The 26,077-nt window shown below is 39.1% G+C and overlaps 1 protein-coding gene across 5 annotated transcripts in view; it reads right to left on the reverse strand.

Annotated features, from left to right (window-relative positions):
• The window catches only part of AUTS2 (activator of transcription and developmental regulator AUTS2), a 1,115,275-nt gene that overhangs the window by 747,372 nt on the left and 341,826 nt on the right, over positions 1 to 26,077 (reverse strand). Inside the window, exon 1 of one of the 5 annotated variants that reach the window (XM_035722062.1) lies at positions 19,913 to 20,324. The exons of the other annotated variants lie outside the window; for them this stretch is intronic. Within the exon in view, the coding sequence (XP_035577955.1) occupies positions 19,913 to 19,960 (48 nt within the window). The 5' untranslated portion in view covers positions 19,961 to 20,324. Of the gene's footprint in view, positions 1 to 19,912; positions 20,325 to 26,077 lie in introns of those variants that run through there. 5 annotated transcript variants of the gene reach the window in all.

Below are 26,077 nucleotides of genomic sequence, written 5' to 3' on the forward strand. Positions count from 1 at the left end.
ACATGTGAAAAAGCCAATGCTTCTCAAAACTCATCCAAAATACAGAAGAGAAGGGAACACTTCCAACTTCATTTTTTGTCATCCACACTATCCTGATAGTGAAGCCAGATAAGACACTACAAGAAAAGAAAATCACAGGCCAATATCCTTGATAAACATAGATGCAATAGTCCTCAATGTAATACTAGCAAACCCAATTCAACAACACATTAAAAAGATCATACACCATGATCATGTGGCATTTATTCCAGGGATGCAAGGATGTTTCCACATATACAAATCAATAAATGTGATACACCACACTAATAGAATGAAGAACAAAAATCATATGATCATCTCAGCAGATACAGAAAACGCATTTGACAAAACTCAGCATCCTATAATAATAAAACCTCTGAACACATTAGGTATGGAAGGAATGTACTTCAACTTAATAAAGGCCATGTATGAGAAGTCCACAGCTAACACCATTCTCAAGAGTGAGAAAAACTAAACACTTTTCCTCTGAGAATCAAAAACAAGACAAGAGGGGCGCCTGGGTGGCTCAGTCGTTAAGCGTCTGCCTTCGGCTCAGGTCATGATCCCAGGGTCCTGGGATCGAGCCCCACATCGGGCTCCCTGCTTGGCAGGAAGCCTGCTTCTCTCTCTCCCACTCCCCCTGCTTGTGTTCCTGCTCTTGCGATCTCTCTGTCAAATAAATAAATAAAATCTTTAAAAAAAAAAAAAAAAAACAAGACAGGATGCCCACTTGCAACTTCTACTTGACATAGTTTTGGAAGTCCTAACTAGAGCAATTAGGCAATAAAAAGATATGAAAGGAATCCAATCAAAAATGAAGAAGTAAAATTATCTCTGTCTACAGATGACATGATCTTATACATAAAAAAAACTGTAAAGCCTACATCAAAAAACTAATGACTAATAACTAATGAACAGATTCAGCAAAGTTGTAGGATACAAAATGAACCCAGAAAAAATCAGTTATATTTGACAGACAACAAACTATTAGAAACAGAAATTAAGAAAACAATCTCATTCACAATAGCATAAAAAAAACCAAATACTTAGAAATAAATTTAACCAAACAAGTAAAAGGCCAATAAGCCAAAAACTGTAACACACTGATAAAAGAAATTGAAGACACAAATAAATAAATAGATATCCCATGTTCAAAGAATATTATGAAAATGTCCAAACTATCAAAAGTAATCCACAGATTAAATATAATCCCTATTAAAATCCCACTGGCATTTTTCACAGAAATAGAAAAAAAAATCCTGAATTTAATACAGAACAATGAAAGGCCCTAGGCAGAGCAACCTTGAGCAAGAACAGCAAAGCTGGATGGAGGTATCACACTTCTAATTTCAAACTATGCTGCAAAACTAGAGTAATTAAAGCAATATGGTACTGGCATTAAAAAAAGACACAAACAAAACAATAGAACAAAATAGAGAACCCAGAAATGAACCCATGCATATACGGTCAACTAATCTTTGACAAGGACACAAGAACATAAAATGGAAAAGGGATAATCTCTTCAATAAATGTTGGGAAACCTAGTTATCCACATGGAAAAGAATGAAACTGGACCCCTACTTTACACCATTCACAAAATTAAAGACTTAAAAAGCCCTGAAACCCTAAAACTCCTACAAAGAAAAGCGAAGAGGGAAAGATCCCTAACACTGGTGTTGGCCATTTCTTAAATATGACACCAAATCACAGGCAACAAAAGCAAAAATGAACAAGCAGGACTATATCAAACTAAACAGCTTCTAAGCAAAGGTGGGGGGGGGAAGCAACAAAATGAAGATAATATACTTCCAAACCACATAGCTGATGGGGAGTTAATATCTAAAATATGTAAGGACTACATACAACTCAACAGTAAAACAAACACACACATACACAAAAAATCTGATTAAAAAGGATCTGAATAGGCAATTTGCCAAAGAAGATACACAAATGGCCAACAGGTACATTAAGAGGTACTCAATATCACTAACCATCAAGGGAAATGCAAATCAAAACCATAACAAGATAATCATTTCACACCTGTTAGGATGACTTTTGGCAAAAATCCTTGAGACTGTCTCTTCTTCATTGTATATTCTTGTCTCCTTTGTTGACAATTAAGTGACAATATAAGCATGAGCTTATTTCTAACTCTGTTCCATTGATCTGTGTATCTGTTTTGTGCCTGTAACATGCTGTTTTGATTACTGTAACTTTGTAGCAGAGTCTGAAATCAGTAAGTCTGGCACCTCAGCTTTGTTCTTTCTCAGGATTGCTCTGGCCATCATTGCCTTTTTTGGTCCCATACAAATTTTAGGATTATTTGTTCTAGTTCTATGAAAAATGCCATTGTTATTTTTATAGGGATTACATTGAATCTATAGATTGTTTTGGGTAGTATGAACATTTTGACAGTATTAATTTTTCCAATCCATGAGCAGCCTATATTTTTCCATTTATTCATGTCATCTCTAATTCCTTTCATCTGTGTATTACACTTTTCAGAGTGAAGGTCTTTCACCTCCTTGGTTAAATTTATTCCTCAGTATTTCAGTTTTTCTGATGCAATTGTAAGTGGAATTGTTTTCTGAATTTCTATCTTTTTAAGAGAGAATGAGAATGATAGAGCATGGAGGGTGGGGGAAGAGGAGAGGGAGAGAGAGAATTTCAAACAGGTTCCATGCTCAGCGCAATGCCCCACAGGGGGCTTAGTCTCACAACCCTGAGATCAAGACCTGAGCCAAAATCAAGAGCCAGATGCTTAATTAACAGAGCAACCCAGGCGCCCCTTACTTTCTCTGATAGTTCATTATTAGTATATAGGAATTCAACAGATTTCTGTATATTAATTTTGTAACCTGCAACTTCGCTGAATTCATTTATTAGTTCTAACAGGTTTTTTTTTAAGATCTTATTTATTCATTTGACAGAGAGAGAGGGACAGCAAGAGAGGGAACACAAGCAGGGTGAGTGGGAGAGGGAGAGGCAGACTTCCCGCGGAGCAGGGAGCCCGATGTGGGGTTCGATCCCAGGACCCTGGGATCATGACCTGAGCCAAAGGCAGATGCTTAACGACTGAGCCACCCAGGCGCCCCCAGTCCTAACAGTTTTTTGGTAGAGTCTAGGGTTCTCTATATATAGTTTCATTTCATCTGTAAACAATGACAGCTTTACTTCTTTTCCAATTCGGATGTCTTTTATTACTTTTCCTTGTCTGATTGCTGTGGTTAGGACTTCCAATACTATGTTAAATAAAATTAGTGAGAGCGGACTTCCTTGTCTTATTCCTGATCTTAGAGGAAAGTAAAACTGGCCACTTTCTTACGTCATATGCAAAAATAAACTAAAAGGAAATTAAAAATTTAAATATAAGACCAGAAACCATAAAACCCTAGAAAAAAATATAGGCAGTAAGCTCTTGGACACTGGCCTTAATAATACTCTTTTTGACTGTCTCCTAAGACAAGGACAACAAAAGTAAACAATTAATACAACTGAATCAAACTAAAAAGCTTTTGCACAGCAAAGGAAACCATCAACAAAACAAAAAGGGAACCTATTGAATGGGAGAAGACATTTTCAAATGATTTACCAAATAAGGGGTTAATATCCAAAATATATAAATAACTCACACAACTCAATATAAAAAATCTGATTAAAAAATGAGCAGAGGACCTGAATAAACATTTCTCCAAAGATGTCATACAGATAGCCAAAAGACACATGAAAAGACACTCAGTATTACTCATGATCAGGAAAATGCAAATCAAAACCACACTAAGATCTCACCTCACACCTGACAGAATGGCTATTATCAAAAAGACAAAAAACAAGAGTTGATGAGGATGCAGAGGAAAGGGAACCCTCATGTACTGCTGGTGGAAATGTAAAATGGTACAGTCACTATGGAAAACAGTATGGAAGTTATCTCAAAAAATTAAGAAAAGAATTCCCATATGACCCAGTAGTATCACATCTGTGTATTTACCTAAAGAAAACTAAAATACTGATTCAAAAAGATATATGCATCCCTCTGTTTACTGCAGCATTATTTACAACAGCCCCAATAGGGAAGCAGCCTAAGAGTCCATCAATAGATGAATGGATAAAGAAGATTACACGCATATGCACACTTCCATAAAAAAGAAAAAAAATCTTGCCATCCATGAAGGCTAAGTGAAGTATCTCAGACAAAGAAAGACAAATACCATATGATTTCACTTATATGTGGAATCTGAAAACAAAACAAATGAACAAACAAAAGAAAACAGAAACACACTCACAGATATAGATAACAATCTGGTGATTGCTGGGGAGGAGGAAAGATGGGCAAAATAGGGGAAGAAGATTAAAAGATACAAACTTCCAGTTACAAAAAACTTAAGACACAGGGATGAAATGCACAGCATATAAATACAGTTAATAATATTTTAACAATTGTGTATGGTGACAGATGGTAGCTAGATTTATCATGGTGATCACTTCAATGTTGAATCACTATGTTGTACAGCTGAAACTAATATAATATTGTATGTCAACTACACTTCAAAAAAAAAAAAAAACTAGAGGTAACAAATGTTGGGAAGAATGTGAAGAAAAGGGAACCCTTGTATACTGATGGTGGAAAAGACATCTGTACACCTATTATGGAAAACAATATGGAGGTTCTTAAAAAATGCAAAATAAAACTACCATATGAGCCTATAAATCCACCCCTGGATATATATTGAAAGGAAAAGAAATCATTATCTTAAAGTGAAAATCTGCACTCCTGTGTTCACTGCAGCATTGTTTACAAAAGCCAAGACATGGAAACACCTAAGTGTCCATCTATGGGTGAATGAATAAAAATGATAGCAGATACACAAACACGCATGTGTGCAACTAAATATTATTCAGCCATAAAAAAAGGACATCCTGTCATCTGCAACAATACTGATGAACCTGGAGGGCATTAAGTTAAGTGAAATAATGCCAGGCCAAGAAAGACAAACACTGTCGGGCATTACTTACACGTGGGGAAAAAAAAAAAGTTGAACTCATACAAGTAGAATGGTGGTTGCAAGGGCCAGGGGATGGAGGAAATGGGGAGATGCTGGTCAAAGGGTACAAACGTTCACTTATAAGGTGATTAAGTGCTGAGGTTCTAATGTACAGTGTGGTGATTATAAGTTGTTTACGTTGCATTATACACTTGAAATTTGCTGAGAATACACACTGTGCTTTCTCATCTCTCTCACTCACTCACACTCACACACACACACACACACACACACACGGTAACTATGTGTGTTAATTCACTTCACTGTCGTGATTATTTTATAATGTATACATATATCAAATCATCCCACTGCACATTTTAAGTATATATAATTTTATTTGTCAATTATAGCTCAATAAAGCTGAAAAAATGTACTTGGGGACCTTCTCAAAGGTTTCAGACACATGGCTGAATGAAGAATAGTTTTATTTTTAGTTCGTCATCAGTTTTCCTTTTTGGAAAAATGCTAGTAAAATCCCTTCCAAAACGTTATGTCACTGACTAGCCATTACTCTTAACCACCTCCAGATTTTGGTGTAGTACAGAGTATCTCACAACAATGGCACAACAGTGACAGAGGTTACCCTGCCCCTCCCATCCACAGCTCCCGGATTACCAATCTGCCAAAGCCCACAGACAATTAGAAAGACTATTAAAGGAGTGGGGTGGCTAAATTTCCAGAAAGTGTTATTTGGTGTGATGAAGAATGCAATGGAGCCTGCAATCAACTAGGGCAGTTTCAGACAAATTTCCTCAGGAAAGGGAAGGGGTTTCTACAGACCATTCACCTTTTAAGAGGGACCACACACTACAATCAGCACAGAGAAAAGTATCTGTCCTCGTTTGTATAAAAAAAATAAAGTGAAAACAAGTCTTTCTTGAGAATAATATAATACAATCAAGAAGGCAAAAATACATGCATATTCATTGCTCCTAATTTCACTATCAGTAAATTTTCTGCTGGAGATAAACATTTATTAAAGAGTCTATCAAAATTTTCATAAACATTTCAGAACTCAGATTCGTAAATCTAAAGTTTCCTTTTCAAATCTCACCTCTTTAAAAAGAAAATGTTAAAACAACACAATCTGAATCAACATTAGGCCCAAATCCTGACATTTTTGACCATATTATAGTTCCCATATGATAAAAAGAGTGACAGTTTAATCAGAGAACAGATAAACTCCATAGGATGAAAACTGTGCTGTTTAATTCATCACCATATTTTATACTGAAGTATGTCTGGTTTTTTGCTATATTCCCAGAACCAAGAGGAAGAAAGAATGTATCTCCTGAATATATATTTTATATAGATGCATATATCTCTTCAAAAATTTCATTACAGTAGTGTGTGTATATATATATATAGATCACCTATATGTTTAATTTTATAATGTCCCCCAAAACTACAGATTTGTTTCCTTTTAGTAACATATTGATTTTGCCCAACATTAATAAAGTTAATCAACCATACTAACGAAAATGCTTTTATCTTCCCCAGAAGTAGCAATTTGACAGGAATCAAAAAATTCTCCATTAATACTCATTGGTTGTCTGACCTACAAAGAGCAGCTACATCCACCATACTGTTTTCTGTGGAACTCTATGTAAATGCTCAACAACAGGGCAATGATTTAGTAAATTATAATAAAAACCCAAAGGAATTTTGACAAACAGTACTCAGAAATATTAGAAAGAATGCTGTATGGGTAAGTGCAAAAAGGAGAATAAAAAATACATAGAAACAGTCATAAAGTATAAATAAGGGCTAACACTGGAAAGGAATAAGCAAAAATGAAAACTTGTGCCAACGTTAGGATTATAATCACTTTTCTCCTAACAAAAGAAAAGAAAAATTAGTACCAAAGGGAAGAAAAGGTTCAAGTCATTACACTATTGGTTTCCTGGGGCACCTGGGTGGCTCAGTCGGTTAAGTGTCTGCCTTCGGCCCAGGTCATGATCTCAGGGTCCCATCAGCCCTGCATTGGGCTCCCTGCTCAGCAGGGAGTCGGCTTCACCCTCTGCCCTTCACCCTGCCCTTCACCCCAGCTTGTGCTCGCTCTCTCTCACCCTCTCTGTCTCTCTCTCAAATAAATAAATAAGATCTTAAAAAAAAAAAAAAAACATTAATGGTTTCCAGCAGAGTAAATGAATTTTACAGCTATGGTCTACACTTCTGGTCATGAGTGCTAAAGTGTGATTCTAGGCTGGCGGCCCTCAGCTGCAGATGGAAGGGGCCTCACTAAATAGCTCTTCAGCTCCTAAATTCTGAGTCTTCCCTTGCCACTACAGAATCTAGCTGAATATTATAAAGTCTTCCCTTGTTTCTTGCTGAATGACAGTCACTATAATGAAGCTCTCAAAATTATACCAAGAAAGAATCTGAGTACAGTTCCCAAATGATAGCCCTTCTAATTCTCTCTAAAGGCTTTCATCTCTGTCAAGAACGTAGCACACCTGAGCCCTCCACTGGCTAAATAAATGGCCCACCACTGGGTTATCACACGCCAAGACCTATGCTTTGTCTCTGACAACTTGTTTGGTTCACTGAGTGAGTATAAGTGGCTGAACAAAAGCAAACTCATTCATGTAATTTTTCTTCATTTTACCTGTGGGTGAGGATTCCCATTAGTAAGTGTTGCCTTGCTTTTGTCTTTTATTTTTCTCTCAGACTCACACGTGCAGACTCCAGAGGCCCAAAGAAAATAATCCATTTTTTACAGATAGCCTGGAGCAGGAGGGAGAGAAAAAAGGAAAAGCAAAAGAAGGAAAAAGAAAAAAAAAACACACAAAGCCTTCCTTGTTCTTGTAATCTTTCTTAGACAAATTCTACATTAGAGAAAGCCACAGCTGAGGATTTTATGGCGGTGTTAAACACTACTTAAGTCCCCTGAGAGGGAAGGCATGCATTCCCTTTAGTATTCACTGTGCTAAACTACTCAGCTTTCCTGAAAGATAATCTAACAGAGCAGTCAAAAAGAGAAAGCACAGACCATGGTACTTGCACTCAGCTGCTTATATACCCGTTTCTTTCCTCCCAGGAAAGAAACCAAACAAAAATGTTCTTGGGACCAATTCTCTTAAGGCCTAGTATTCTGTCCTTGCACAAAGTAGAGACCTAATATCCTCTGACTACATCAATAAATTAATTCAGACAGTATTGTTTCTAAAACCGTGTTTCTGTGTTGTAGACAGTACACCAGAGGAAGACTAGATTTCGTGTCCTCAAGGAACTCATAATATGAACTGAAAACAAGACATAGATATACACCAGATTAATAGGAGCAGGTAGCTAAGCAAAATTAGCACAAAAACTCATGATTAGCTACCTAACTGAAAGTAAAACATACTAAGTGCGAATGCAATTACCATGAACAGTTGAAAATAAACAACTCCAGATGTGCATATATCAAGTGGTAAAAACAAGGGCATGCATATTTTGATGGGTCCAATTAATATCAGTCTATTAAGGACATGCTAAGGATTTAATGTCTACTAGTATGTTTTATTAGGAGGAAATACCATTTATTAATACCTGAATTTCAGTCTTAAGTTTTTCCACAGTTTATTCACAAATCTAATATGAAGTGTATTTCAAGACACATGATACTCAAAGACCAGCCTCAAGACTCTTCAGGGTGACAGTGTGTAATGAAAGCCCATAAGGATTATCATTTAGATGGTTACGATTGAGTATAAAACCACAGGCAAGAAACAGTTCTTGCTCTTGAGATAACAGTGATTATACTGATTATGCCTGTATTAGGTAGTGACATCAGATGTTAACTAACCCAAAGTCCTCAATAAGAACTTAAAACATGAGATAAGAAAGAAAATCTGCACTTAATATATTCACTTATAGAATAAAAATGAAACATATCCCACCCTCTTGTAGGTGAATATTAACTGACCTAAAATCAAGCCAACCACGTATCTTTTACAATAAATTATCTTTTGGGGCACCTGGGTAGCTTAGTCTGTTAAGAATCTGCCTTCTGCTCAGGTCATGATCTCAGGGTCCTGGGATCGAGCCCTACATCGGGCTCCCTGCTCGGCTAGGAGTCTGCTTCTTCCTCTCCCTCTGCCCCTCCTCCCTGCTCTCTCTCTATATATATACATAATCTTAAAAATAAATAAATAAGGCACCAATGCATCAATCACTAAAAGTAAACTGTTCCAAAACCTGTTTATGCTAGTTTTATTATTTAATTAAATATCATGTAAACCAAAAATGAGTGCAAAATGAAAGTGAGATATTGCTTCCATAAAAATTAAGCTGAATAGTATAAACAGAGCTCCTTAAAAAATAAACTGTTGTCGAATTAAATACGAGACAACCATACAGGACTGGGAAGGAGAATCTAAAAGGAGTCTTTACTCATATTACTCATATATGTCTAAATTGCATCAACAATTTAGACATATATGTACACCCTCATAGACAATTGTGGTCAATACATTATGGATCTGGTTTATGCAAGAAAGAACAGCTGGAACACAAATCAGTGGAACCATTCTCAAAGTAACCCTCACTGCATATTTTAAAGTCCTAGGGATCTTTAAAAAAAAGGGGGAGGTGGAGGGCAGAACAACAACAGCAACAACAACAAAAAGTGTCGAGCTGGGGCGCCTGGGTGGCTCAGATGGTTAAGCGTCTGCCTTCGGCTCAAGTCATGATCCCAGGGTCCTGGGATCGAGTACCGCATCGGGCTCCCTGCTAGGCCGGGAGCCTGCTTCTCCCTCTGCCTCTGCCTCTCTCTCTCTCTCTCTCTGACTCTCATGAATAAATAAATAAAACATTTAAAAAAAAAATAAAAAAATAAAAAAAAGTGTCGAGGCTGCACTTCAGATCAACTTAATCAGAATTCCTAGGATTGATACCTCAACATCACTATTTTTTAAAGCTCCCCAAGTTTTAGAGATCCCCAAAGCACAACCAATGCAAACCACTGATCTACACCAAAAGATTACTGCGAAAAGCATAATCACTTGTCTTACTATAAAATAATGTATTTAAATATACGCTTTTATCTTTTAATGATTTCAAGCTTTAGGTAACCATTTTTATTTATTTATTTATTTATTTATTTTAAGATTTTGTTTATTTGACAGAGAGAGACACAGCGAGAGAGGGAACACAAGCAGGGGGAGTGGGAGAGGGAGAAGCAGGCTTCCCGCGGAGCAGGGAACCCGACGCGGGGCTTGATCCCAGGACCCTGGGATTGTGACCCGAGCCGAAGGCAGACACTTAATGACTGAGCCACCCAGGCGCCCCAGGTAACTGTTTTTAATACTACCAAAAAGTATATAACCAGATCTACTTTGGCCTAACACGTAGAATGAATGGGATTTGAATGCCTTTCTTCTACAAATGTCTACAGGTAAGAACTATCAGTTACAGCAAAGTGACTTAAAGCAAACACTTAAAAACATGTCATTCAATCACTTTTTATTTATTTTTTAATTCAATCACTTTTTAAAAAGCGTATCAAGGGACTTTTGCTTCCAGGAAGAAGAAATAGACATACTTTTCCCCTATAACTTACACAAAGTACAACTCAAAACCCTGGACATTGTAGATGAGGAAACACTTCTGTAATTTCAAGAAAGTTCTTTGGTCCTTCCTGAATAAATCTGATCTATCCTGCTCTTTCTAGAACATTGCTGAGATCTTCCAACTACACTAAGTGTACACAACAACATTCTAGAAAGGCAGAAGGAACAGTGAGTCTTGAAAAGCTGGTGGCAGGACAAGGGGAAGGCTGATGGTACCCTGGTGGGGAAGGGAAGAGATAGGAGCTTAGTTTCAATGTGCACATAGCAAAAACCTCCAATTTAAGAAGCCAAATTCATTAATTCTCTCATTTATACATGCAAAACCATACAATAAACTGTACACAGTTATTCCAAGTACTCTCAGATGTCAAAAAAGGGCAAAAATATCATCTGATAACAAAGCCAATATAAGAGTACAAATGCCTCTTTCTTTAATCCATCTTTTGCTGCAACTGTATAGCAGACAGCCTTTTAAAAAGAGCTATTACAACCTGCTGAAAAGGATGCCTCCTGCACTCAGCGCCACACAAGGGGGACAATGCTTAATGAAAGTCACATCTGATGTCCTGTGTACTCTTCATCACCGACTGACTCTACTGCCTGATGAGGTCCTCCTCATATTCTAATAAAGCAATCTGGAATTGGGCTTTTGATTCAGATTAGCTGTATCTTTCACTTCCAAAGTACGCTGGTAAAACACAGGCTTCAGATTCACCATTTGAAACAGGGTTTCCATTCACCTCCTTATACTTAAAGAGAATGACTGTATTTGAAATCCTTCCATTGGAAACGAAGACCTTGGAGCTTCTGAGGAGTTGCTTGTCCTTAAGCGTTTTCATTTGAGCTGTCAAAACTATGAACAGTCTTTCCAGTGAAATGAGTCCACTCTAAGCTTGCAGCAAAATTTATAATGTAGCCTGATATAAAGACTGAGTTCTTTTGGTCTCAAACAACATAATAAGAACAGAGGAAACAAGGTTTTGCCATGTCCAAGTTCTACTGCTTATTAAGTGAGAATAAAGAGATTCATAGTGCTATGCTCCATAGCTTGTCCCATACTTTACATTTCTTTTGAAGTTCAAAACTGGTTTTCTCACACAAATTTACTGCTTCATTCTAGCAGAAGCAGCCAATAAAATTCTAGAAAATACTAGTAAGAGTTTAGGTATGGTCATCATGATTATGCAAATTTCCAAACACACTGCATAAACAGGTTGCAAATTAACTGAAGTTAAAGACAGAGTTACAGAATACACTTTAAAATTATGGACAGATGTGTAAGGTTCAAGCAGGTCAGCCAATGGGGTTAAATAATATTTATAATAATCTCAGAGCAGTTATTCAAAGAAACATCTCTTACCAAAGAAACAAACAAGTGTACTCACTTTCCCCCACCAAACTCAACACCTCATTGAATTGAATGTTTCAAGAAGCAAAAGCTATTGTTCCCTACACTATATGTTCTTTCTGGCTAAAGCAGCTAACAATTTTTTTTTTAAGAAAACTAGAATCAATTCCAATCATATTACAAAAATGCATGGTCAGAATTGCTTGGGAAAAGAAAAATACTGCAAAGATGATGATAATTTTTCGGGATCTGTATCTTGATGGAATAGCGTTGAAGAGGGGGGTGAAGATGCAAATGTGTGCTATTGATAATATAACTTATATAAAGCAAGGTAAACTTGCAATGGAGCTGCTTCTAGCAAAGCTTAGCAAAGTATGATGACATTTCAAGTACAAATGGGAGAAACATAATCACCCTCTTTCGAGCACCTACTACCAGGCCCTATGCAATGCAAACACTTTTAATTAAAAACATGTCATTCAATCATTTTTTTTTAATTCAATCACTTTTTAAAAAGCCTATCAAGGGACTTTTGTTTCCAGGAAGAAGAAATAGACGTACTTTGCCCCTATTACTTACACAAAGTACAACTCAAAACCCTGGACATTGTGGATGAGGAAACATAATGTTCTGAGATGTGAAGAGAAGGCAGACCAGTTAGAAAACTGGGGACCCAAAAAATGAGATGGTGGGGAGTTCCCTAGGTTTTTTGTTTTAGGTTTTGTTTCTTGCCTCAAATATCCCAAACCATGATCTGAAGAAGGCAGAAGAAACCCAAAAACACCAACAGCAGATACAGACAAGGCCCCAAGAAAAGTCCGCTCTCTTTAGACAAAGGACCAGAAATGAGTCAAACTACCAACACAAACAACTGTTGGACAAACACCAGAGAAAAACCTGGGACACACCCCCTTCCCCATCAGCAAGGCTGAGTGGGAAGCCTACACTTCCACCCTCCCTCCCCAGGCTTTACCGAGTCACCTCATCACCACAGCTCCTGGCTGTGAGAGAAGCCGGAGTGGAGATTCTGGACCTTCACCTCTGCCAGGCAGGACAGAGCTCCTCCATGTCAGTGGAGACCACATGAGAAGCCTAAATCCTCAAGGGGCAGTAAGGAGGCGCCTCCTACTTTTCCCCACTGGGGCGGTGTAAGGAAAGGTATTGTGGAGAATCCCAGCCTGGAGGCAACAAGACCACCCTCCTCCCCTGTAGTGTCAGGGGAGGCCATGAGGGCAGCAGCAAGGAGACATCATTACCCCTCTCATTCAGGATGGGATCAGCTGAGGCTTAGAGGGGAAATGAAAATCCTACTCAGCGCTAACTAGGATGTACTCTCCCCTTCAGGGGAAAACTGAGGTCAAGTTGGAAACCAGGACTTCCATCCGAACGTGGTAACACCTTTCTCCTGCCAGAGAGTCAGAAAAATCCAACTAAAAACAGAATGTTTAGATAAGATCCATAGTCTCAAAACATAATACAGGCATACCTCGTTTTACTGTGCTTCACTTTATTGCATTTTTAACAAATTGAAGGTCTGTGGCAGCCCTGAGTCAAGCATATCTATCCACACCATTTTTCCAAAAGCATTTGCTCACTTCATGTCACTGTGTCAACATTCTGGTAATTCTTGCAATATATCCAACTTTTTCATTATTATTATATTTGTCCTGGTGATCATCAGTGATGCATATTTTAACCATAAACTATTTTTAAAGTATATATCCAAGTTTTTTTTAGATGTGATGCTTTTCCATGCTTACTAGATGACAGTGTAGCGCAGATGTAACTTTTATGTGCACTGGGAAACCAAAAAATTCATCTGAGTTGCTTTATTGTGATATTTGCTTCATTGTCATGGTCCAGAACAGAACCTGTGGATCTCCGAGGTATGCCCATACTCAAAAAAATATCCAGGTATCAATATCACTCCTTAGATCAAGAACCAGAAAACTCTCAAACTGAAAGGAAAAAGGCAATAGACACCAACACTGAGATAACAGACAAGTTAAATAATCTGACAAAGATTTTAAATACCTACCATAAAAATGCTTCAGCAAACAATTACAAACATGCTTGAAACCGAAGAAAAAATAGAAAAAACAGAGCAAAGTCTCAGCCAAGAAATAGAAGATATAAAGAAAAACCAAGAGAAAATTTTAGAATTCAAAATCACAGTATGCAATAACAAAAAATAAAAACTCAAAAACTGGAAAATTGCTGAAAGAAATTAAAGATGATACTAATAAATGAAAAGACATCAATGTTTATAGAATGGAACACTTAATATTGTTCAGATTTGCATTCTACCCAACGAGATCTACAGATTCAAAGCAATTCCTATCAGAATAAAAACTGCCTGTCAGGGAATTGCAGAAATAGACAAATTCACCCTAAAATTCAAATGGAATCTCAAGGGACTCCAAATACCCAAAACAATTTTGAAAGAAATACGACGAAGTTGGAAGACTGACACTTTATTTCAAAACCTATTACAGTAATCAAAAACAGTAGAGTACAAGCATAAGGACAAATAGACCAATGAAACAGAATAGAGAGCCCAGAAATAAGCCCCTTGTGTATATGGACAAATGATCTTTGACAAGGGTGCCAAGACCACTCAGTGGGAAAAAGACAGTCCCTTCAACAAATGTGCTGAGGAAACTGGATATCCACATGCAAAAGAATGAAGTTAGTCCATTATTATACATCATACACAAAAATTAACTCAAAATGAAATAAAGGCCTAAACATTAAAACCTAAAATTATAAAATTCCTTGAAAAAAACATAAGGGAAAAGCTTCATGACTTTGGATCTGACAATGATTCCTCAAACCAAAAGCACAAAAAGCAAAAGAAAAAAAAATTTGATGGGGCTACATCAAACTAAAAAACTTTTATATATCATAGAACACAATCAACAGAGTAAAAAGGCAACTTTATGAAATGGAAGAAAATGTGTGCAAATCAGTGGTTAATGTCCAGAATATACAAAGAACTCCTACAAATGAACAACAAAAAAATCAAATAACCTAATTACAAAATGGGTAAAGGACTTCAATAGCCATTTCTCCAAAGATATATATAAGTAAACAGCCAAAAACCATATGAAAAGGTGTTGAACATCAGAAACCATCAGAAAAATATGAATCAAATATAAAATTATAAAACTCTTTAAACAAAAAAAAAGTAAGAGAAATCTTCAGGATCAAGGGATAGATCAAGCAAAAAGTTCTTAGACTTAACAAAAAAAGCAAGGCATATTAAGGAACAAAGTTATAAATTAGACTGTCTCAAAATTTATTTCTTTTTGCTCTGTGAAAAATGCTGTTAAGAGAATGAAAAGACACGCTATAGATTGGGAGAAAATACTTACAAACCATATATCAAATAATATACTAGTATCTAGAGTACAATAAGAATTTTTAGAAACTGAACAGTAAAGGTAAAAAACCCAATTGGAAAACAGGCAAAAGACATTTAATGAGAAAGAGATATTTAACAAAAGATATTCAGATGAAAAGCGAGCACATGAAAAGATGTTTAACATCATCAGCTATTAACAGGAAAATGCAAATTAAAGCCACAATGAGAATGTACAATGCATGTACAGCCACTCTGAAGACAGTCCGGTGGCTTCCTAAAAATTAAATATGCTACCCAGCAACTGCACTCCTGGCATTCATCCCATGGAAAAGAAAACTTAAATCTACACCAAAACCTGTACACAAATGTTCACAGCAGTTTTATTTATAACAGAAAAAACTGGAAACAATGCAGATGTCCTTCACTGGGGGAATGATTAAAATCCTTAACGAGAGAATATTACCCACACACCAAAGGGAACATCATACAACAACCTGGAGGAATCTCCCTCATTTTGAACGAGAAAAGACAAACTCCAAAAGTTAGATAGTACATCATTCCATTTATGTAACATGCTTGAGATGACAAAACAGTATGGAGGAAAAAGTACTGGTTCCCAAGAGTCAATGCAGAGGCGGGAGGAAAGTGGTATGGCTATAAAAGGCCAACTGAGAGGTTTTTGGGTAACAGAATTTTTAGCATCTTGACTACATTACAGTCAATATCCTGATTGTGATCTTATACTATGCTTTTACAAGATGTTACCTTTAGGGGAAACTAGAAAAAGGGCACATAGTATCTCTCTGTATTATTTCATACAACTGCATATGAATCTACTAGCATTTCAACAGAAAAAGTTTAATTTTAAAAAAGCTTATTAGGCAATTGCTAGTGGGTTTCACACTTCTCTTGTATTTATGAATTAAGTCTAATAAAAATGATTAAGACTAAAAAAAGTACATTAGGCAATAATCTTCCCAATTTAATAGATAACAATTTTATCAAGTTTCTATATATTGCCCAAAGTCATATACTATCAATAAATGGCAGAAGCAGAATTAAAACTCAGGTTTGCCAGACTCCCAAAGAGAGTCACAGAGTAATCAATAACATTTAAGGAATAACTGAGCATCTGTTTTATGCCAATATTACTGATACAAAAAAAGACAACACAGTTCTGGTCTTTAGGATCTTATGGTGCTATAGAGGCATAGACTGGTGGATAATTACAATGCAACGCATTATGTATATACAAGAACAAGTGCATAACTGTTGAGAGAGATCAAGTGAGGATTCTTAGGGAAGAGAGGGCAGTCATTAATAAGCGGGGGACTAAGAGACTCAGACCTTTTAACAATAGTATTCTAGCAGTGTCTTATAGCATGGGAAGGTATCATGAATGGCAACATGGAGACCAATTAGGAGGCTCCTCTAATAAGCCAGAAACAAGATGGTAAGAAAAGAACTAAAGCAGGTCATTTGGAAACACAGATAACCAAGCTGGATAGTGACAACTTACCTATGGTAGGAAACACAAATACATTTGATTGAGGAAAAAGAAACTAACTGCATTTTAGAGATGTTGCATTAGAGGTATCTGTTGAACATCAGGACAGATATCTAACTAGTCAATTAAAAAAAAAGAATAAGGCTAGGTACCAACCTAATTAAAGAAAGAGATAATTCGGGGCACCTGGGTGGCTCAGTGGGTTAAGCAACCGACTTGATTTCAGTTCAGGTCATGACCTGAGGGTCGTGAGATGGAGTCCCACACTGGACTCTGAGCCAGCACACAGTCTGCTTGGGATTCTCACTCTCCCTCTCCCTCTCCCCCTGCCTGCTCTCTCTAAATAAATGAACAAATGAATGAATGAATAAAATCTTTTGAAAAGAAGGAAAGAAAGAGCTAACTAATAATTTAAATGGAGATACTACAGGGAAATGTGTATGTGGTTGTGGTAAAAGAGAAGTTTATTTTACTATATACATATACAGATATAGATATTATTAAATTTTAGAAAGGGATCACAATCCTGATGATCATGGGAAAGTAATATTCTCCTGTTGCCAATGATTTTGATAATGCATTACTTGAATTTCTTAATTTTTCTTGATCACTATTTAAGACTGATGAAATCATTTTTTCCTAAACGTAAAACAAGAAATGACTGGCTATTAAAGGTATCACATAATGTATTTTCTTACAATTGTGGACAAACTTCACAGATGAAATACCTTTCTAACAAATACAAGCTTATACTGAATCATTTGGTCAGCATTTGGGAACAGAGGGATTTCTTTTTGCCCCCTTAAAAAATACTGGAGGAAATTTCAAATTAACAGCCCTGTAAAAAGAGTCGCCTTTTGGAAAAATGTGGAAAAGAATGGTTTAAATTTGTCTTTTAAGCATCCCTGTCCTTTGGTTTACACTAAAGGTTTTTATCTCTCCAGATGAAACTAAACTCATTTGGATGAGTTTTGGAGGGGGAAAAAAAAGCAAACCTCCAATGTAAGTTTAAAAAAATAAATCATTGGGAAGGAATAAAAGAACAAAAGTTCCACTGAGAATCACAGAGATCCAGAGCACCATTAAGCACATGTCAAAAACAAGACTGAGATTTTTGCTTCTCTTCCCCCCTCCCATCGCTAATAAAAGCAAGATATTCTTCAATTAGCTATGGAGCCTTACATTAAGCTTTATGATACACACACGTCTTGGTACATGAAAGCATTCTCTCCTCGTTTTTTTGCTAAAGGAATACTAACATGGTCATTCAGATGAGGCAATTAATTTAACATCCCCCTCCTTTTCCTTTTTATGAAGGTCATTCCTTGAAATGTTTTTCCTCTTTTTAACATTACTTTACTCTCATTCCTTAACTCTGAGTTTCAGATTTCTAGGGCAGGACATTCATGGTGAAAGGAAAAGGTTAAGGAGGTAGAACACAGTTTTAATTTATCAAAATTCATATAACAGCCAACAATGGGTAACAGGCTGTTCCAAGGAAAGTAATCCACAGAGAAAAAAAAGTAAATCCTAAACCAAAATGTTACCTTTCCTGACTCTAATATTTTGGTTATAATAATTTTAAGAGTTAACAATGCAAACGGCTTAAAATGGAGGGTGGGGCGCCTGGGTGGCTCAGTCCGTTAAGAGTCTGACTCTTGGGGCGCCTGGGTGGCTTCAGATGGTTAAGCGTCTGCCTTCAGCTCAGGTCATGATCCCAGAGTCCTGGGATGGAGTCCCGCATCTCCCTCTGCCTCTCTCTCTCTCTTTCATGAATAAATAAATAAAATCTTTAAAAAAAAAAAAAAAGTCTGACTCTTGATCTTGGCTCAGCTCAGGAACCACAGGGTTGTGAGTTCACATCCCACACTGGACTCCATGCTGGGCATGGAGCATACTTTCAAAAAAATAATAAAATAAAGAAAAAATGAAATGGAGGATGGATCTTTTTAAGTAAAAATCCTATATATTTTGATTAGTATACACATACACATACATGGGTAAAGAACAAGTAATTTTGCTGTCATAAAAACATAGCAGAAACAGATTCATACAAGAAAAAAAACAATGTGGGAAAATGAGCCCTAAGTATACTAACTTCTTTTTTAAACTAGAAGAATGGAAGAGGGATTTTTCAACATGCTTATGCATTATAATCATAAAAAATAGGGCAACAGTCACCACAATTTCCATCTTGCCACATCACGGCTACCTTCTCTAGGGTTTCAGCTTATCTCGACAGTCAGTATGCCAATACTGTCAACATGCAAATCAAGGAAGAAAGGATTTTAAAAAGGAGGCATTTTAGGTTGCCCCTGGAAACCTCATTACTAACCCTATAAATTCCCAACAGAGTAAGTGACATGTATGGATCCAGAACCAAAAAGATGGTCCTCGTCCCCAGGGAAGTGAAAATACTTCTTCCCCCACAGCCTAGTAATGATACATTAAAACATCGAACTGTAACATCAAAATTTCAGATGCAACCGAAATTCAGGGTTTCCCTAAAAATGTAACCCCACCCCCGCAACAGACAGTAAAGGGACAGTCTTATAAACAGTCTGTCAAAATGATGGGGATTCTTCCTATACCCCAAACACTGCAAAGCTCTTTTTCTACATTCATGAATGAGTCAAGTCAGCTAACTGAGAGAAAAAAATAAAAACTCTGACTAAGCAAACTATAGGTAACGGGAAGAGATTGTCAATTTGTCTCAGGACAGAAAACACATCAAGTTTCGTAACAAATACTCCTCTTGGAAACTATTCTATATCTAAAGCAGCGTCGCCTGTCTTTCCAATGAACGCGGTTTCATTATTTTCCTTCTTCAGATTCTGAATCATGCTTCTGGGACCAGGTTTGAAGATTCTTTCCTCGTGGTCAATGGCAACGTCAGACTGTCAGCGCAGAGCCTGTGTTTCATCCAAGAATCATTAAGCCAGAGGAAACACATTCACAAACACAACTTCTGGGCTCATTTGAGTCCCTCGGTAGCCAGAGGAGCCTGTCCACAGGAGAAAGGGTGGGGGGGGGGGGGGAGGCAGGTTTCCCTTGGGAAAAGAAAACATATTGACTTACCTTCTCTGCATACTTGAACTTGACATAGAACCAGCTTGACTTGATCATTGTCTCACCTCCTGCCCTCAGAGGAAAAGATGATGGAAAAAATAAAAAGGAAAAGAAAAACGAAACAAACCAAAACAGTATAACGCTGAAGAAAAAGCAGTGTTTCCGGCAAAGGCTTCTTTCAGATGCTGAGCTTTCCAAAGGATGCCATGTATTCAAAGGCAGGAGGAGCAAAGGAGAGAGAAGTAGGAAAATGCACTGTTTCAAACCTGGCCTCCTTCCCCTTTTAAGTTTCTGTACACCTTCCCTTAGCGCCTAAGACACCGTGTGTGATCCTTCAGCCACCGGAAACCGCCCTCCAGAACTGCCTGGCTGAGCTGCCTGCTCTTCGCTCCCTCCTGCTCCCTCCCTCTGTGTTGCTCTCTTGGCTGGCTGACAACAGAATTCCTCAAATGGGCTTCAGCTGCCTTCCTCACAAATGGCACAAGTCCGGAAAGGCAGGAGGCAGGCCCTGGCCGGGACCCTCCCAGAAGGACAGCCTCCTCCTCCCACCCCTACCCCTGGGATGAATAATGAGCTCCAGCACTCCCCCTCAGGACTCAGATTAACACCTGGCCAAACATTACTCTGATAAGAGCCTGTGTCCAGATAAAGGACTCTGCCACAGCTTTAACCCCATGGTCCCCAAAACAAGATCAGGAGGTGACCTTTCTCCACGGCTACAGAAGATTACAACACTAGAAACAGTCCAGTCTCTTTAGCAAAAAGTGAGTAAGAATCCATTTTAAATTCTCCAGCTGAGACAACATCTTTTGACCTCTCGTAGCCAGAGAAAGAGAAACTGGGCCAGCTTTCTCTTGCTATTCCCTTTTACTTCTACTAGCTGCCAAAACAGCTCCTGGTATTCAGCCTCAGGAACCAACAGCTTGGGAAATGATTGACACTTAAACATACATTCTTTTTCCCAGAAACGTAAAGACAGTGCTTTTATTTTTGTTTTACTACTATTAACCCATTAAACTTTTCAAGATTTCAAGAAAGAAAAAAAAAAAACATGAAACAGAATCACAGCACCTATTTTACAAGATGCAAGAAACAGAAGAAATGGAGAATGAGGGGAGAAATCCCTGAGCATGGCTCCAGCAGGTGTGAGCACGCCGCCCCCCCCGCACCACTGCGCTAGGGACAGCACCCTGCCACAGTCAGACACGTGGAAAACCGCCAGCCCCAAGATATTTAACAGTATGTCAGCACATCTCTTGTCCTTACTTCCCACACCCCTACTCCAAGTAATAAATATTTACTTATTCAATTCACCTGGATTTAAAAGTACATTCTATAGGATGCCGTATACTACCCTCACCTGCAGAGAGAAACAGGTGAGTCTGAGTTTTCATCATCAGCTTCCACCTTTCCAAGTGGTTTGAAAGAAAGTCTGAAATATTTTACCACTGAGCTGCTCAGTGCCCACTTTTATTCCAAAGGATGAATGGGGCAATGAAGCCTCTATGCTGTTCTAACAAGTAACCTTTCCTGCCAATCAGGAGGAGCAAAGTCTACATGGGGTTTATCTCCCCTTCACATCCGCAAATGACCAGGAGCACGTGTGGACCATCATCATTCCCCAACCTTTGTGTCATAGAAGCTCCAACCCTACCTCCTCCCTACAGACCCTTCCTTTGAGGTCCATCATGCTTTCCCTAGTCAGGGTGTTTGCAGGTGGAACATTTGCGGAGGCCTATATGTCATTTACTGAACGCCTTGATGGAGAAGGAATATGCTTCCATTTTGGAAGCTGCTATCACACACCGTGAAGCTAAGAAGCAGCTTCATTTTAGCATTCCCAATTCTAGGAGCAATTATCACTGAAAGCCCCCTTGAAAAGCTCTACCCCTACCATCACAATAATCACAAACCTTCCCGTAATGTTTTTGAATAAGTCTTTTCCTCCACAGGCTCCCAAACACCCTAATACTATCTCAGCAGAGCAGATACACAAGTGCACAAGCAAACCTCCGTATTGAGATTGACAGCAAGTGTGTCAAAACTCATCTCCTCACACGCACGGACCATAAAGAATCTCAGTGGAGTCTAATTTGAGTTGGTACTGTATAAATCACTTTGGAGGTAGGAAATAGAGTGAATGAATAGAGTTCATACCTGAAGGCCACTAATTTCTCTGAGAACAATGACTCAATTCTTACTGGCCCCTCTCCCTTCCCTGCATCTTTTCAGCATCTAGAACACCTTTATATCCCCCTATTACATCACCTAACTCATATTCTCTCATCCTTTGGATTGGCACTTAGCTGTCACTTTCTCCAAGAAGCTTTCCTTACCCTCATCCCTGAGCCTGGGTCACGTGCATCTATCACATACTTAACTTCTTCCCCCCTTTGTAGCACTTCTCATACAATGTTCTTTTTGCCCATTTACTTCTCTGCATCTCCCTCTGAAGTAGAGGCCTCTCCCGAGCAAGTCCCCAGCCTCCCTCAGTCACATTCACAGCCTGTGTCTTGGGACTGGTGCCTGGACACAGCTAATGCTCAGTTTTTGATGGATGGGATGGTGGGGGGGGGGGGAGGGGGATTAGATCACATGGCACGAATGGACCTGAGACAATGCATTAAAGTCCTTAGCACATTTTCTCTAGCACAGTAAGTTCCTGATAAATTTTTGCTAAGATTGCAGCCTTCCATGGGGACAGTTTGGAACTGCGACCAAGGGGACAAAGGGAGCCACTTGGTAAATGGACTGATGGGGCAACACTGGAAAATCCTTCAGATATTGAGGCCCACTATAATATCTATGTAACATTATGTAATCTACATAAATTATAATAACATTCCAGACAGAGTTTTAATTCTCTCAAGTGGAACACAGAAGCTCAAGAGAGGGCAGACAGCTGACATGTTCCTGAAGGAAGTGGCAGGAGGACAAGAACTTCTAGGAACTGTGTGTGCCAGTAAGAAAAGCAGGGAGGGGTTCCCATTTAACAAGGCTGGGTGAGGAAAGAGGTGAGGCCAGAGGGGCCTGTGGTCTGAAAAGAAGGTGAGGTGTACAGGGTTTCACTGGACAGAGGGAATGGGGAGGAGAAAGGAGACTGCCTGACCACGGACTGACTGTACTTACAGACATGATGGCAAGACATTCTGTGTTCAGGGACAAGACTATGGAAGATTGGTTCTTTTAGAGGTCAATTCATTTCCTCATGATGTTCCCCCCCTTTTACTATAAATCCAAATGCTCATGGAGAAGAAGAAAAAGTAAGATAACAGAAGATTCCAAACAGCTAGAATTTGGTAATCAAGTATTTGGACTCATTTGTAGGTTTAGTGAATATTCTGATTGTGAAGGGACTTTAAAAGCTCATGAAAACCAATAGTGTCTAACTTTTAGCATGAGGCCCCCCTTTTAATTAAAAAGAAATAACGAAGTCCTCACTTGATAACATACTGAATTTTAGCAGGCATTCATTAATTGGAGAAACACAAAATGTAAGAATTTAATAATGTTTTTTAATGAATTTCTATTTTATTAACCATCCCTTCTAGAAACACCTAAAAATAACACGCATACAAGGACATGCTGCATGTGACCTATTTAGTGTCCTGATAAAGACTGTGCCTCCCAGACTGGGAAGTGACCTGGATCAAAGACCACAGTGATGAAAGGAGCGAAGCCCAGAGAGGTACAGTGACTTCACCACGGTCTCACAAGGACTGTGGTTAAGCTGGTCTATGTGTCTTCCCAGCTCCTGAGCCTAGCTTCAGGCCACTGCACATAAGTGCATCCTGAGAATACCAGTAAGGCTACCACGGTGTTACACATTTCTGGTCACACAGCATGATCATGGAACAGACAGAATTAATAACACAATACAAATTCTCTTAGAGTCCAGGGGAGATAAAATAAAATTGCTATTTTATCCCCGCAAATTATCTAATATTTGCATGAATATAAGGCATTGCCTAACGGGACATAAGGAAGGAAATGAGCATCAAATACAGAGGCAGATTTCTGGTTGTGTTTGTTTAAAGCATCTTAAAAGAGGGGAAGGATGAGAACTGATGGCGGCAGGGCAAAAAGGCTACGTTGAGAGAGTGCAATGCAACAGGCAGTGGCTACCCCCAAGAGCTTTAGGGACAGAGGGACCACGTCACATGCTGGGTGCAACTGCAAACTCGTTCTCTCTCTCAACCTCAAGTCCCCCATCTGTACACTGAGACTCATCAAACCTACCTTAAAATGGGCCCGTGTTTGTAAAGCAGTTAACATAGCTCAAGGCTCATGACCGAGTCATGAGCAGTGTCACCTACAACTATAGTACAACCTCCTCCCTTTGCTTAGTAGCTACTGTCAGCTGGAAGCACCATCAAAATTTCACTTCCTAGACTTCAAGTCAGAACCTCCACCTGCTGTAACAGAGCCTTAATCACACTCTGATTACGTTCAAAGCCTGTCTTGCCAAAAGGAAGGGAAGCAAAGAGCTGGGAAGACACCATAAGTCTACCTAGCTCCCTCTACTACTAACATAAGTAGTAGAAGATGCCATGGCTTGTGAGCTGCAAGGCAATCATCTCCAACAATAGCAGCATGTTCCCTAAGAGAAATAGGACTGCTTTTGTATCCTCCATGTCTCCTGGAGAATTAAAAGTCCACAAAAACATACACAGAAATTTAACAAACTAGCAATTGAATTCTTTTAATATCTCTGAAACCATCACCAAGACAGGCTTTCCACAGCAATTCATTTTCATTTTCTGACATAAACTCCTGCTCCTTCCAACTCCCACCAGCCTTGTTTTGTTTCCTTTTAAACAGACGTTTACTGTTTGAAGGGGGCAGTCTGTGCGGAGGACTGCTTCAGCTGCACTAAACGGACTCCATTTCCATCCCAGCTGCACTTGGAACACACCATTTCCTCTGGCAGAGCATCTGAACGCTCGTTAAGAGAGGCTGAGGAGGTATGATGGGCGCTCAAGGACTTGCCCTGTTCTCAACAAACAGGCCTGGTCCCCGCTCTTATAAAACTTTCGAAAGGCTCATTACCTGTCATCCGACCTTCATATGTGGTGTTTCCAATGCTGGGAAAGACCCTTCCTCTTTTCTTCAACCCTCCTTGTCCCTGCCCAACCAAGCACATGCTCTGCATGCAACACACACACACGCAACACACACACGCAACACACACGCAACACACACACAACACACACGCACGCACACATGCAACACACACGCAACACACATGCAACACACACAACACGCGCGCGCGCACGCAACACACACAACACACGCACACACACGCCACACGCCACACACACGCGCACACACACGCAACACACACACACGCAACACACACACACGCAACACACCACCACCACCACCACCACCACACACACCACCACCACCACCACCACCACCACCACCACCACACCACCACCACCACCACCACCACCACCACCACCACCACCACCACACCACCACCACCACCACCACCACCACCACCACCACCACCACCACCACCAACAACACCACCAACAACACAACCACCACCACCAACCACACCACCACCACCACCACCAGCATCAACACCACCACCAGAACCACCACCACCACCACCACCACCACCACCACACCACGGCTTAACTCACAATTCTCCTCTCAGACCTCAAATCCTGACGAAAGCTGCCCTTGGCCCTCCAAGAAAGCATTTGCTAATGAAACTGTTCAGAAGTTTAGCTTCGCAGCAAAGCTTCAAATTACTTGAACACAAATTACAAAGAGATACAGCTGACTTGTAAACAGAAAGATTTTTATCCTATTTCCTGCTATTCAGAAGCAGGGAAAAAAAAAAGCCACATGTTCTTTCCTACTCATTACACTCCATGACAAATGTGTTCTTCCTTACACCCTTAGGGGAAGGGAGAGATGCACATCAGCTGAGCATTTCAGGAGACAGACATCGTGCCTGTGTTACCTGCATCTGACCTCCTCTCTGCTCCTAAGAGGCACAGGGCCTCGCAGGAAAAAAGCCAAGGCCCACTGCCAAGAACAGACTCAAACGGCACCACTCCAAGCTAAGTAGTTTCCAGAGTCCTTGAGGGAATCAGGCCAAAGTCCCACCTAGGATTTTCAAGGTGGGAAAAGGTTCTCAACATCTTGTAGGAAGAGTAG

This window comes from Zalophus californianus, chromosome 10 (genome assembly GCF_009762305.2).
Source record: "Zalophus californianus isolate mZalCal1 chromosome 10, mZalCal1.pri.v2, whole genome shotgun sequence".
Taxonomy (NCBI): domain Eukaryota; kingdom Metazoa; phylum Chordata; class Mammalia; order Carnivora; family Otariidae; genus Zalophus; species Zalophus californianus.